Source organism: Mobula birostris, chromosome 17, assembly GCF_030028105.1.
Source record: "Mobula birostris isolate sMobBir1 chromosome 17, sMobBir1.hap1, whole genome shotgun sequence".
Lineage (NCBI taxonomy): Eukaryota > Metazoa > Chordata > Chondrichthyes > Myliobatiformes > Myliobatidae > Mobula > Mobula birostris.
The window spans coordinates 54,609,183-54,623,092 of NC_092386.1; the positions used below are offsets into that span (position 1 = coordinate 54,609,183).

Sequence of the window (13,910 nt, forward strand, 5' to 3'; positions counted from 1 at the left end):
AAGCAAAGATTTAAGAAGCAGAGCTGATGCTGTCTAGAAAACAAACCTAGTCTAAAACCTGCAAATGTTCTTCAAAGTATGTAGAAGGCGAGGGAAGATGTGCAGTTCGGGAGAATCAAAAATGCAGTTTAGAATGTAGGGTTGTGTGAAAGGCAACTTTGTGATATTTCCAGAGTTTGTAGTGATAACATCGTATTTCACTCCTTATAGACCAGGGAGCACATTCTGTCAAAACCCAACAATCTATGACGGCATGGAACATTGAACTTGGATTTATCAGTGTTGCAATATTAATAACTGAATATTATCCTAGAGGTGGGTGCAGCTTATGGGTTGTTGCAGTCAAAGGCCACTAGAGGTGGGGTTTCATGTGGGAGCTGGTAGGGTGGCTGGATGAAAACAAAGGTCACGAGAGGAGAGAGAATGAAGAACAGAAGGAGAATTTGTGAACAGGAAGTCTGCTTTCAGTGTGAGTTGAGCTGTAGGCATGCAGCAGCTGGGTTCATAAGTGGACTATATAATGATACAGAGCTACAATTAAATGTGTTTCACTTTCCTTTGCCTTTGTGATAAAAATTAGTTTGAAGGAAGAGGAAAAGAGGCCAACAGTTGAAACAGAGAAGTCATAGCATCTTGAGAAGTTTTTGATAAAGCATGATATAGAGGTCCCTAATAATCCTTGGTACATCAGATCAAACTAAAATAAGTGTCTTCAGTATGGCCACTTTAAGTACAAACATTAACGCTAATTACGTTACATGCAGTGAGATTTGAAAATTTGTTATCCCCGCAGTTCTTCAATATTTTAAAATACTGGGTCGTCTGTACAGTCAACCAAAGTGTTTCAGCTTAATTTCTCTCTGAGTCAGGGACACATTTGGCTGGCTGTCAATAATTACTCAAAGATTATCAAATGCCTTTATTCTCTTAGGTATGAAACAACATCCAGTGATGACTCAAGTTCAGATGAAAGCTCATCTTCTGAATCAGATGACGAGATTGAGGATCAAGAGTATTCTAAAGATGAAGTCAAGGTTAACTGTGAGATGCGGCCAGAGCGACCGAGCGCGTTCAGGACTGAGACAGCAGGTGTATCAAAACAGGAGGTTACCAAGTCGGAAAGAAGCGAAAAAGAGATTGGAAAAGTGGAAATAAGAGAAAGGTATAACTGATTTTCTGAGAAATAGATGGGTTTTATACCAAATGATTAAAAGCAGATTGATAATCCTTTTGCATATGATCACAATCTCAAAATAATGAAGGCATGCATTTGAGTTGTTTTAATTCCACTTCCATTTATTTGTAGGGAGCATAAAGCTCATCTTCTTGTGAAGGATCTCATCTGCAAGTGCTTGTAATTCATTTGCCCTAAACATGTATGCCACTGTGTCCTTTACTTGAGTTAGATTATTTTTAAAGGGAAGATGCTGAAGGATCACCAAGCATTTTCATCCACAAGTCAGGGAGAAGCCCAGAATGTCCTTGGGTTCTAGCTTGTTATTATCAGAAACCTGTACCAATGATCTTATCTGTTGTTTGAGTGAGATTTGAAAATGCATTAATAGAAGTGGAAGTAGCTTTCTGAATAAATGTGCTTTTATACTCACTAGGTATGAGTTAAGTGAGAAGGTGTTGTCGGCATGTAAAATACTGAAAAACCATCTCAATGATCCAAAAGCAATGGCCAGCAAAGAAGTGGTAAGTTCACATTAAGCATCAATACAGTAGAAATGCAATTATATGTCTCCTTTTAAGGTACTCAAACCTGATTTTTAAAAATGATTTCTGTAGCAAATTGCAATTATTTCTGAATGTCCTTATCCACATAATATATTTAGAAAGTATTAACTTATTTGCAGCAGCTTCCCTTATAAAGAAAGAATCCTGTCTATGAAGACTAACAGGTCAAGGGTGAACAGCAAGAGGCAGGAGCTGAACTGCTTTGTACTTGGTTGATTTATATTTGATAGTCAGAGCAATCTCTTGACAATTTCTTTTAAAGAAGTTAAATTGATTGAGTGAAATGAATGTCTTCTGTGGAAAAATGTGGTTCGTTTCAAGCATATTATCAGGCCAGCTGCTGTAGGACTATTGAATAGTTCCCTTGTATGATAAGTTAGACTCTTGACCTCCGTCTACCTCATTATGATCTTGCACATTATCATCTACCTGCACTGCACTTCTTTATGGCTGTTGCCATTGATTCTGCATTCTATTGTTTTACCTTGTTCTGCCTCAATGCACTGTGTAATGATTTGATCTGTTTGTAAAGTATGCAGAACAAGATTTTCACTGTGTCTTGGTACATGTGGTAGTAATAAACCAATTCCAATTCTAATGTGCAACAGATTGTGAACCTGAGTAAGTCCAAAAAGCTAATGCAGATTTGTGTGTTTGAATTACATATTTTTTTTCATTTGAGTAACTGAGAACTCATCTATGCAAAAGCAAACTCATGGTTTGGATTCTCCCATTGTTATTTATTGGTGGTATAGTTTTCTGATAGGGAGATAAACAGTTATTGATAATTACAATTTAATAGCTGAGTTGTGCTCAGTCAATTGTACAGAGGCCAAAATGGCTGCTCTTGTTATTTTAGCAGCTTTCCATTTTTCTTCCTGTTTTGTGTAGCATTGCCTTAGATGTCTCCAGAGTGCTGTCCCTGGTCCATTGTATTTTTGAGTTACATTGCTCACTCAGTGAAATTATCCAAGTGAACTGCTTCATTTCCACCCGTATGCTTATAAGACTCAGCACTACCTCATCACTATTACCTCTTGACTTATCCTCCCTTTGTCTCAATCAGCAGATTGCTTGCAAATATCCACCAACTAAGCATGAGAAAACCAGAGAGAACTCCCCGGAACTCAATGGTAAATGCCAGCAGTTCCAAACAATCATGAGTAGTCTATTTAAATGGAAGCACATGGCTTGTCAAATACAAATTCTTGAATTTCCTCAGATTTAGAAAACACAACAGTTCTGAGGCAGACTACGTCCTGTTGAGGTTCCTCTGTAATTACCCTGGAGAATCCACTCTCAGATCCTGTACCAGTCAGATCTGTGACTCCTTCTAATTCAATTGAGATAGTAAACCCTGTGGTTATAAAAGCATTGGGAAAGTTGTTTTTTCTTAAAATTTATTTGTTTTAGTTGAATGATTTTAAATATAAATGTTTCTTTTAGTTGTGGGTAGTTTTGTTTTTTAATGCTTTAATTTATTAGTTTTTACTGTCTCTAATTATTGGAAACATCTGGAATCCTTAAAAATCCTCTCTGTTGTGGCAGCTGGTACATCTGTGGTTTTGCTTCCTCCCTGATCCTTTTAGAGTGTTTTAGGATCTGGGCTTTGTGTTTAGGATGCTGTGCCACCATTTCTGCCATGTCACCAGGGTTCAGGTTGGTCCAGGCCAGCATGGTAGGCACTTCACATCTGGACAGGTAGGGCTGATGGGAGATGCAGGTGTGCTCATGGCCAGCAAGATCTGGATGATCTGTTTCAATGCCCACTACAAATTCCATCACTTAACCATGATATACAGTATAGCCCCTTTCCTGGCAAGCATGCGGAGCTGAACCATGCTGTTTGCAATTTTGACAAGACCTCAATTTAAAAATATTAATCCTTGTTTACAAATGCTATCATGGCTTTTCCATCCCTATCTCTAAACTTCTGCAACCCACTAAAATAGCTATAATCTATTTCTGGGCTCTTGATATTCTTCAATATTAATCACTCTTATCACTAGGAGTTGTGAGATCAGCTGCTAACAGCATCCATAACAACATCAAAGTAGTGTTCCTGCCCTTCCCCACTCCTCTTTCCTCTCTCACTGTCCCTTTATTAGGCTCCCAACAACCTACTTGTTTAACAAACATTTAGATGTTTCTCCTTAAGCTACTATGTTAAATTTCACTTCATGACACACTATCTGAAGCACTCTAGGATGTTTTGCTAGTTTAAAGTTAAAATTCATTGTTGTTGATTCTTAAAAAAATATTTTACCACTATTTCACTCAGCAGCTTTTTTTAATCTTAATTATACTCAGATAGTTAGCTATATGATGAAAGGTCATTGATCAGAAACATTATTTCTGTTTCTCCTCAAGTACCAAGTACTTCCAGGAATCTCTGTTTAAATTTCAAATTTCCAGGTTTTTTTTTGGCTTTCAAAATACCATATTCCCTAATACAGTTTGTGTATCTCACAGAGACCCTGCCTAAACTACGTCCAACATGAATGGTTCCGTGTGTCTAGTCAAAAATCAGCAGTTCCCATCATGGTGGAGGATTACCTGAGTGGATTCAGGGAGATCTCGCCCGATATCCTAAAGCATGTGGTCAACATGGCCGATGGAAATGGCAATACAGCTCTTCACTACAGTGTGTCTCACTCAAATTTTGAAATTGTGAAGTTACTTCTTGATGCAAGTATGTTGAATGTTTTGCATCTTTGTTCATTATTGTTGTCACTGCTTAACAGATACTCTCGTACCTGCTTACCTATGTGCCTTGCGCCTTTTCTGCAATCTATCATGGAACATTATAAATAAGGAACAGGATTTCTTTAAAATTTTTATTCTGATAAATATTTTGTTGCATAGTTTACATTTTTTTACATAAACTGAGTATTTTAATTACCAGAACACTGTAAAATTTCAAATATAAAGTTCATTAGAAGTTTTTCAGGGATGTTCTGAAATCACAATGTATACTTGATGCCTCAGGCGCTTTAATTGGTACAGAAGTGGCTCTACTTTGAATGTTTTTCTGATGTTTACCTACTAGAATATACTTGAACAAGTAAGTAAATGAATGTCATGTTTAAATGTCATGATACATATGGGATTTTGTTTTTTGCTTTGCATTGCTGAGATTTTTAAACAGCCTAAAGAACAGGCATAAGACCAAGGCATAGGAGCAGAATTAGGCCGTTCAGCCCATTGAGTCTGCTCCACCATTCGTTCCTTCATGGCTGATCCCGGATCACACTCAACCACATACACCTGCCCTCTCGCCATATATTTTGATGCCCTGACCGATCAGGAAACTATCATCTTCCATATTAAATATGCCTGTGGATTTGACTTCCATCACAGTCTGTAGCAGAGCATTCCACAGATTCACTACTCTCTGGCTAAAAAAAAAAATCCTCCTTACCTCTGTTCTAAAAGGTCACCCCTCAGTTCTGAGGCTGTGCCCTCTAATTCTGGACACCTCCACCATAGGAAACATCCTCTCCACATCCACCCTATCTAGTCCTTTCAACATTTGGTAGGTTTCAATGAGATCCCCATGCATCCTCCTAAATTCCAGTGTACAGGCCCAAAGTTGCCAAATGCTCCTCATACGTTAACCCCTTCGTTCCTGGAATCATCCTCGTGAATCTCCCCTGGACTCTCTCCAATGACAACACATCCTTTCTGAGATATGGGGCTTAAAACTATTGGCAATACTCCAAGTACAGCCTGACTAGTGTCTTATAAACCCTCAGCATTCTCTCCTTGCTTTTGTATTCTATTCCCTTTGAAATAAATGCCAAAATTGTATTGGCCTTCTTTACCACAGACGCAACCTATAAATTAACCTTCTGGGAGTCTTACTCGAGGATTCATGAGTCCCTCTGCACCTCTGATTTTTGAACATTCTCCCCATTTAGATAATAGTCCACACTGTTGTTCCTTTTACCAAAATGTATTATCATATATTTTCTAACACTGCATTCCATCTGCCACTTTTTTTGCCTATTCTTCCAATTTGTCTAAGTCCGGCTGCAATTGTGTAGATTCCTCAGCACTACCGACACCTCCACCTGTCTTTGTATCACTCGCACACTTTGCTACAAAGCCTACAATCCCATTATCCAAATCACTGACAAACAATGTGAAAAGTAGTGGTCCCAATACTGACCTCTGAGGAACAGCATGCGGAAATGTTAAGTCCACATTTCTATTTCACTGCTCTTATCAGACCTCTTTGGGAGAGGAAGAAATGGATAAACAGGAGGAAAAGCAGAGCTGATAGGAACTGAGGATGTTATTGTTATATTCTTCTGGCTTTCTTAGAGAAGCTAGAAATGTAAAGTGCATCTTTGATGCATCATAAAAATATTCCCAGTACAAGTTTTTAAATTAGCAAAAAGATGCCTTTCCCTGAAAATTAACATGAAGCCCTCTTACTATGTTCAGATGACAGGTTTACCACCTGAGGTTCACTGGCTCACAACTATTGGAATGTACCTAGGTGAAATATCTAGGTAAAATACTAATTTACTAAAGGTGGTAAACCAGTGGCTCTTGTTTTCTGTGAGATTTTGCATGGGAAATTACTGTAAGCTTGAGAGCCAAATGGCAAGATGCCTTCTACAGGTATAATTCTGTGTTTCCTTAATCAGATTGAGGAATTGTTATAACTGGCACAGAGTGAAGCAGGACATAAACTAGAATGGTGATTCCAACAAGTCATAGCTAGAAGGCCTAAGAGTGCACTAAGAAAGTGGGTAGGGAAAAAATAAACAAAGAAGTCATATTTTAAAATCATAGTTTAAAGATGAAGCTATGAGATTGCACAATGATGTTTTTTTAAAAAATTAATTTCCATTGTCCAAAAGTTTATTTGAAAATTTGAAGTTCATCACAATGTTTGAAATGGACATTTGGAGTGAAAGAGCTCTAACTTTCTGTGGTAAATTGGATTTGTAGCCATCATTAGGTTTACAACAGCACAGTGGTTAAAACACTGGACTGATAACTGCTGATCTAGGGATACAAGTTAGAATCACTTATGGCAACTATTTTGAAATTTGATGATAAACTAATCCCTGCCACACCAAGTACTGGATTGCAAAAATCCTTCTGCTTCAGAAATGACCTTTAGGAAATTTGGCATGCTCACCTGATTTGGCGTATTTTTGACTCAAGACTCATCGATGTGGTTAACCCACTTTCTTCTCAATTCTGGGGCAGTTAAGAATGAGCAGAAAATTCCAACAATGCCCATCTTAAATGAATGAATAAATAAAAATAAAAAAACAATAGGGTGCTATAGGCTAAAGTCCGATTTACAGAGCTGTCAGTGGTACAATCCATCTTGATTAGTGGTTTTTGAATTTGTGTATTTTAATGCACATCTCCTTCATTTTAAGTTACTGGCTGTTTTCTGTGTTGATAATGATTAGTATAACAAGCTCATCATTATCTTCACAGTAAGTTCTTTCCCAATGTTTGTTCTATTGTATTCTCTAATTAAACGATAAGTTCTTATTAATATTGAAGGACAATGAAAATGGATGTTCCACTTTTGCCTCAGTGGCTTTGATAGCTGATATTGATAAAGATGGTTGATACTAACTTTGTCACTAGAGTTTGAGGTGTTATGTATTTTATTACAGATGTATGCAATGTTAATCAGCAGAATAAAGCTGGCTATACTCCCATCATGCTTGCTGCTCTTGCTGCAGTGGAAAATGAGAAAGACATGAAAATTGTTGATGAGCTATTTAGTCAAGGAGATGTGAATGCCAAAGCCAGTCAGGTGACTTTTCTCTTGTATTTTACTCCTTTCAGAGAAATCAGAAGGAAATTCTTAATCATAATCTTTCCAGTCAACAGGAAACCACTCATTATATCTTTGACTCTCTATTTGGGGAATGGGAAAATGCTACTAAGTGTTGAATTTAAGAGATTAAGAGACCCAGTAATGAAGTTGTTTTCAGACAAAGCTAATTGTTCTGTAGCAGGTACTCTCATACAATATCCATTGATTTCTTCTTTCATGCTAAAAAACAAAGGTTCAACTAGAATATTCCAGCCTGCTTTGACACCAACTCTGGCGAAAGTAACGAAAAATTGTATCAGAGATCTGATTTGTCTACTCACCTTTCAAATCTAACAATCACGTGCCTTGGATTTCTCTTCCTTCTATTCTTTCTGTGCCTCACTCGCACTTTCCCCTCATGAACACCTAACTTATTGGAATCTTGCACTACATTTTTTCAATATTAATATGTTTGCATTAATATTTTTGCCTTAAACATATATTACAACCGTTGTAGAAACCAAAGAATAATTAAAAAACAGTAATGATGTATTTGCCTTTATCCCAAAGGAGTAGGAATATAGCTGTATGGAACACTGGCCACATCTGAGGTTTAGTGCTGTATTTATTTTTGGGCAATGTCACCTCTGCAGGATATGATAACTTTTGGGAGGGTACAGTTTGGATTTGCCAGAATGATTCCTGATCTCAGGATTAAATTGAAGAATGCTTCTATAAACATAGTTCCATTCCATTAGTGGGTGGAGATGGTAATCTTAATTGTTGAAGAATGTGCAGTAATTGCAAACAAACTATTTCTTCTGGTGGAAAAATTCAGAGGAGGGGGACTGTCTTAAAATTAGTAAATTTCTCTTCTTGAAGTACTATTTCTCACCAATCATGGAAATTCGGGAATTTCTCAAAAGTTTGGTATGTTTAATTTGATTTTTCAAGGCAGGTAAGTATTAAGGCATGTTAAGCAAAAATGACTAATTAGACAATGGGGTACAGGTGGTCCTGGACTTGGTGGAATTGAAGATAGACTATATAGGATTTCAATGAAATTGTGCATGAGCTTTCAGAACAACCAAGCTTAACGCTTGAATAATGTAGTATTGTCAGAGAGGTCTGGTGAGTTTTTTTGCAATTTTGTGTTTGTATGATATGGACCTCTTACTATGGTAACCTATAACTCCATTACTAAGCAATTAGTTCCACTCCAAATGGCGGGGATGAGAGATTGTTGTTGAAGTGGAATGTATCTTTTCTGCTGCTAGATTTTTATCATGTGGATTGTTTGTATGTCTTTTCCACCATGCAAATAGTTTTGCAATGTGTATAACTCTATATCAGGTCCCTAAGCTGTTATCCTTGTTTGTTTTAGGCTGGTCAGACAGCACTGATGCTCGCTGTGAGCCACGGTCGGATGGACATGGTGAAAGCTCTTCTCCTCTGTGCTGCTGATGTCAATATCCAGGACGATGAAGGGTCTACAGCCCTGATGTGTGCAAGTGAGCATGGGCATGTGGAGATAGTTAAGCTTCTCCTGGCCCAACCTGGATGCGATTCCACCCTAGCGGACAATGTAAGTTATGATTAAGATGTTCCACCTAAAGATCTAAACGTTTGTTTATTCAGATCCTTCTGTCCATTAGACAGATTAGAAGACCTTCTTCATGCAAATCTCTCTTTAATAAATATCAAATATTTTTGAAGTACGTTTGACCTGCCCTGACTGAGTGGACAAATCTGATTAACCACCTCCCAGCAAGTCATTGACCAATAAAGAGCAGAAGTATTTGAGAGCTGTGAAACTCCACTTTACTATGGTTGCTATCAACTGCTGTTTCTGTAGAACACTGGGTAAATAACCTGTTTTTATTTACTCTTGATTGTTTCCTTGCAGGGGCTGCTGCACTAATCTCTTCCCCATCACATAGTCCATCCACACTTGCAAGTCACAGGGTTTCAGTTATTGAGTTCTTACCAGATAAAATTAACACATCCATCATAGCTATGGAACACATGTCCTTGATTATTTTCTTCAAGATGTTAATGAATGAATCTCTACCTGTGGTGTATTCATACTGGATGGAAAGCTCTTCTGAACTTTCAAACTAACAGAGAAATGTATGCATTTTGTGCTGAGTTTAGCTAGAGTAGTAATTGTGGTAGTGAGACGAGTCTTGGTAATATTGGACCTTTCAGAAGTCTGCCAAGGTTCTTGTACTTGATACCAGCAAATCTAAAAGGCTGAATGGAAAATGTTCTGAGATCTACTGGTTAAAATATACTCAGTTTGAGGGTATGTCTGAGTTCTTCAGCATGCTATATCAGAAGCAAGACTCTGCTCTCTTATGTTCAGAATGATGAAATTACAAGCAGGTATTCAGAATCAATGTCTTCCTACAAATGCATCAGAAAGTTGTTAGAGTCCGTGAAAATTTTAAATTAGTTATGTTATTAATTATTGTCATCATATTGGCTTGTGTAGTACCATGTGAATCCAGACCCTTTCTTACAATGTGAGCAAACATCTCAGGAGAGCAATGTTGTCTGTACAGGGAGGCTCAAGAGCCAGTTTGTAACACAAGTTTTTACTAGGAAACCAGATAATGAGTGGAAATTTCCATGTTGAAAGTGTCAACATGGTGGTGGTGATAAGAGAGTAAAGAATGAAATGGAGAAACAATATTGACTGAAACTATTACTATGAATATCTTGTGTATGAAGGAAAGCCTTTCAACCATTTCAAACTAATCTATCCAGAACAGCCATATATTCCCCCTATTGCCACATCCATTTTTTAAGTAATTTGGGTGATTTGACTCGTACCTAGAAATGCAGTTATGATTTGTGCAAATTAAACACAACGCAAAGAGGATCCGTGTGAAGTCCCAAAGTCTTTCTGATACGCTACTTGAGTGAAGCTCCTTCTGTGAGAAGGCATCACTGCTTAACCCTTGCAGCTTAAACTCTCTTTACTGGTAAGGTAAACATCATCTCATTCGTTTCATGTATTTAATATACATCCTGAAATTCTTGTTCTTCACAGACATCCATGAAAACTGAAGAGTGCCCAAAAGAATGAATGACAGTAAAAACATTAGAACCCCAAAGCACCCTACACCCCCCACCACACACAAGCAGCAAGTCAATGACCCTCCCCTTCCCCCACTTCAACAAAAAAAAAGCATCAGCACCCTCCACCCACCAAGCAAGCAATTACAAAACCCCCAAAAATAATCTACCACATTCTCTGTTAAATTCTATAATAGGACATATTTGGAACAATTAGAAAATGGCTTGTTTTTTTTCCAGCATTCTTACTGTAAGTTTTGCACTGTCAGTGATTGCATATAATTGCATTTTAACCCAGTCTTGATTGATTAATATATTCAAAAAGGTTACAGTCCAGTTCATGCGCACAGCCTCATTTCATTGCAAATATTCTCCGAGCTGGAACAGTCCTGCTGAAGGCAAAGCTACAATACCTGTCAATGTTGCTAAATTGTCTTAGCCCTATCACGGTAGTTTATGTTATCAATTTTTTTTTCAGTGCAAATTATTTGGTTCCTTTTTGAGTATTTTAAAGTCTTTCATTTATTTGGGGCATTTCTGATTTTGAAATCTTCAGATATTTGAGTAGCTTCTTTAAATGAATTTCATTCTCGCTTATTTTCAGGATGGAAGTACAGCATTATCCATTGCTCTGGAGGCTGGTCATAAGGATATAGGGGTCTTGCTTTATGCTCATGTAAACTTCTCCAAAGCTTCGTCACCGGTGAGCTTTTTTTTAAATTATGCTTATATTTAGAGCTTAAATGATCTGTGAATAAATGTCCTTTGGTTAAAAAGCATGCCTTGCTTCACTGGTAACATCCGGGTGAAATATTTTAGGTTAGTAGCTACAGTCAACATACTGAGATTTTTATCCCTCTGATCTCCATAATATACCCTCTAGCCATATTTCTTGGGTAATGTTGCTTAATATCTGTTTGATTAACTGATTTTACTTCTGTTTGACCTGTCAAGGAAATGCCTGCATGGAGCTCTTCTTTTTACCACATTTGTTACCTTGACAACTTTAGTCTGCAACTTTTTTAAAAAAAACAGTTTTGATGGCAGGTTCTCAATTGGACATGTCAACTCTATTTCTCTTACTGATGCTCTCTGGTCTGTGGAGTGCATCCAGTTTCCAACATCTGCTTTGTTCCATTCCATTCCTATTTCTCTTAACCGAGGACTACACAAATGGTGGTTATTGATAAGACTGTTGAGAATAAGAATCTATTTTGCCACTTTGTTGCAAGTTACGTTCTTAATTTAAAGGTGCATTTATCATCAGAGTAATTCTCTGCTCTAAGTAATTTTGACCATGAGACTTTTATCGTTAGCTGAAGTTTCAGACCTTCTGTCATACTGTTGTATACTTTGCGGATGATCCTACCTAATCTCCTGCTTTGTAACAAGGTGTATCTGGACCTAATGTTGTACCTAATGATTATTAAATATCTTATTGGGATTAAAGAACTTAAGAACAAAATGGAAATAAATTGCATTGGAGTAATATAGATTGAGTAATATTGAGCAAAGTCATCTCTATTTTTGCCACTGTTCCACATGACATTTCTAATTTAAAAGTGTATTAATGTTTGAACCCTGAGAAAATATAGTTAACTAGTGTGTGTGTGTGTGTGTGTGTGTGTGTGTGTGTGTGTGTGTATATATATATATATATATATATATATATATATATATATATATATACACACACATATATATATATACACACACACACACACACACACACACACACACACACACACACACACATATATATATATACACACACACACACAATAATATATAATTATATATAATGTACACAATATATACACACTTTTTTTTAAGTTGAAAACATTTGTACATTTCTAGTTCCTAAATCTCCTTCTCTTATTTCAATAGGGAACACCCAGGTTAGGAAGGAAAACCTCTCCAAGTCCAACTCGCCGAAGCAAATTTGATTGATTAGTACCTGCCATTCACCTGATCTTGTACCACGCTGCTATGTATTGTTAATATTGACAGATACTGAATGTATATGTGTGCCTGAGTTCACCAGCAAAAATATTTCTAGCAGTAGTACTAAAAGGTAGTTCTGTCAATCCACTGACCAGCATCTAAACTGGAAAGCATTATGGGAGCTGGTGTTATTCTCTCTTCACTATACACAGCATTACTATTGCCTCAAAATATGCTGCTGTAGCAAGCCTTTTCAGAATGTTTAAGATCCCATCTTTGTTTTAGTTCTCAGTGATCACACAGGTGACAGTTTTATTTGATTGCATTCACTGTTAGAAGTTGTAATCTATATTTTTTGTCTATATAAACTTCCATTAAAAGATGTGTCATACTTTTAGAATACTATTTATATTTTCTGAAAACATAGAATAAAATGATAACATTATAATTAAGGTGACATAAAGGGATACCTTTATTTAGGTTTTCCTCTTTCACAGAAATGTATCTCGGATTGTTGAAATTTTTATATCAAACAAGATCATTTGTATCATTAAAAATTATATCGAACAGTATTGTCAAACTCATTTATATGTAGCCTGTAATGAATTTTACATGATAACAATTTACTATTGAACATAGCTTTTTAACTTCTTTTAGAATTTGTCATTGTATCTAATTTGATTTTAGTGACAATTTGAGATATTATTTGTATATCGACCTGTCCAATTAAAGGCCTGTACATGGATTTCTGTGCATATTTATAAGACTGCAATTTTGTTACATTTAAATTGCGGTGTATATTTAAATGTTTGAAGTGCCTTAGATCCTTGCCATATTTTCAGAATAAAAGCTCCATTATGCTAATTTGTTGTTTTGTTAAATCAATGCCATTTAAAATAAATGCCGACCATAAATCAGCTCCAGGAATAGCTCAGATCCCTTGCTCATCTCAGACCAGATTTGGATTGAATGAAAGCAGAGTGGTGAAGCCAGCAGCAATTACCAGTAATTTCCATCAAAAAATTTTGGTCACATTTTCACGAATAATGGAGATGGTAACACAGGGCAAATAGAAATCTAATTTAACTTGGACAGCGTTGAACATACTGAATTTCTCACATTTAGTGCTTCTGGGTCATTAACTCTGTTAATGTCCATTTCATTGATACTGTCTGGACAGAAGTACTTGAGCAAATAAGTTTTAATTTAACTGTCACGATACATTGTATTTGGTAAATAAGTGCAGTTGCCATAGGTTGTATAGTTTTTCATTGTTCTCAAAGATCAACTCCATTCAGTATTGAACTGCATAATTTAGCTGAAATATATTGAAGAATATGTCTAGCCA

At 36.7% G+C, this 13,910-nt stretch overlaps 1 protein-coding gene across 6 annotated transcripts in view; it reads left to right on the forward strand.

The window, feature by feature from the left end:
- kank1a (KN motif and ankyrin repeat domains 1a) overlaps positions 1 to 13,420 on the forward strand; it is a 278,049-nt gene extending 264,629 nt beyond the window's left edge. For all 6 annotated transcript variants that reach the window (XM_072281739.1, XM_072281738.1, XM_072281741.1 and 3 more), the window contains 7 exons: positions 932 to 1,162; positions 1,611 to 1,698; positions 4,213 to 4,432; positions 7,392 to 7,534; positions 8,922 to 9,122; positions 11,223 to 11,321; positions 12,506 to 13,420. In XM_072281739.1, coding sequence (XP_072137840.1) covers positions 932 to 1,162; positions 1,611 to 1,698; positions 4,213 to 4,432; positions 7,392 to 7,534; positions 8,922 to 9,122; positions 11,223 to 11,321; positions 12,506 to 12,568 — 1,045 coding nt within the window. In that variant the 3' untranslated portion in view covers positions 12,569 to 13,420. The remainder of the gene's footprint in view (positions 1 to 931; positions 1,163 to 1,610; positions 1,699 to 4,212; positions 4,433 to 7,391; positions 7,535 to 8,921; positions 9,123 to 11,222; positions 11,322 to 12,505) is intronic.
- The last annotated feature ends 490 nt before the right edge of the window (positions 13,421 to 13,910 follow it).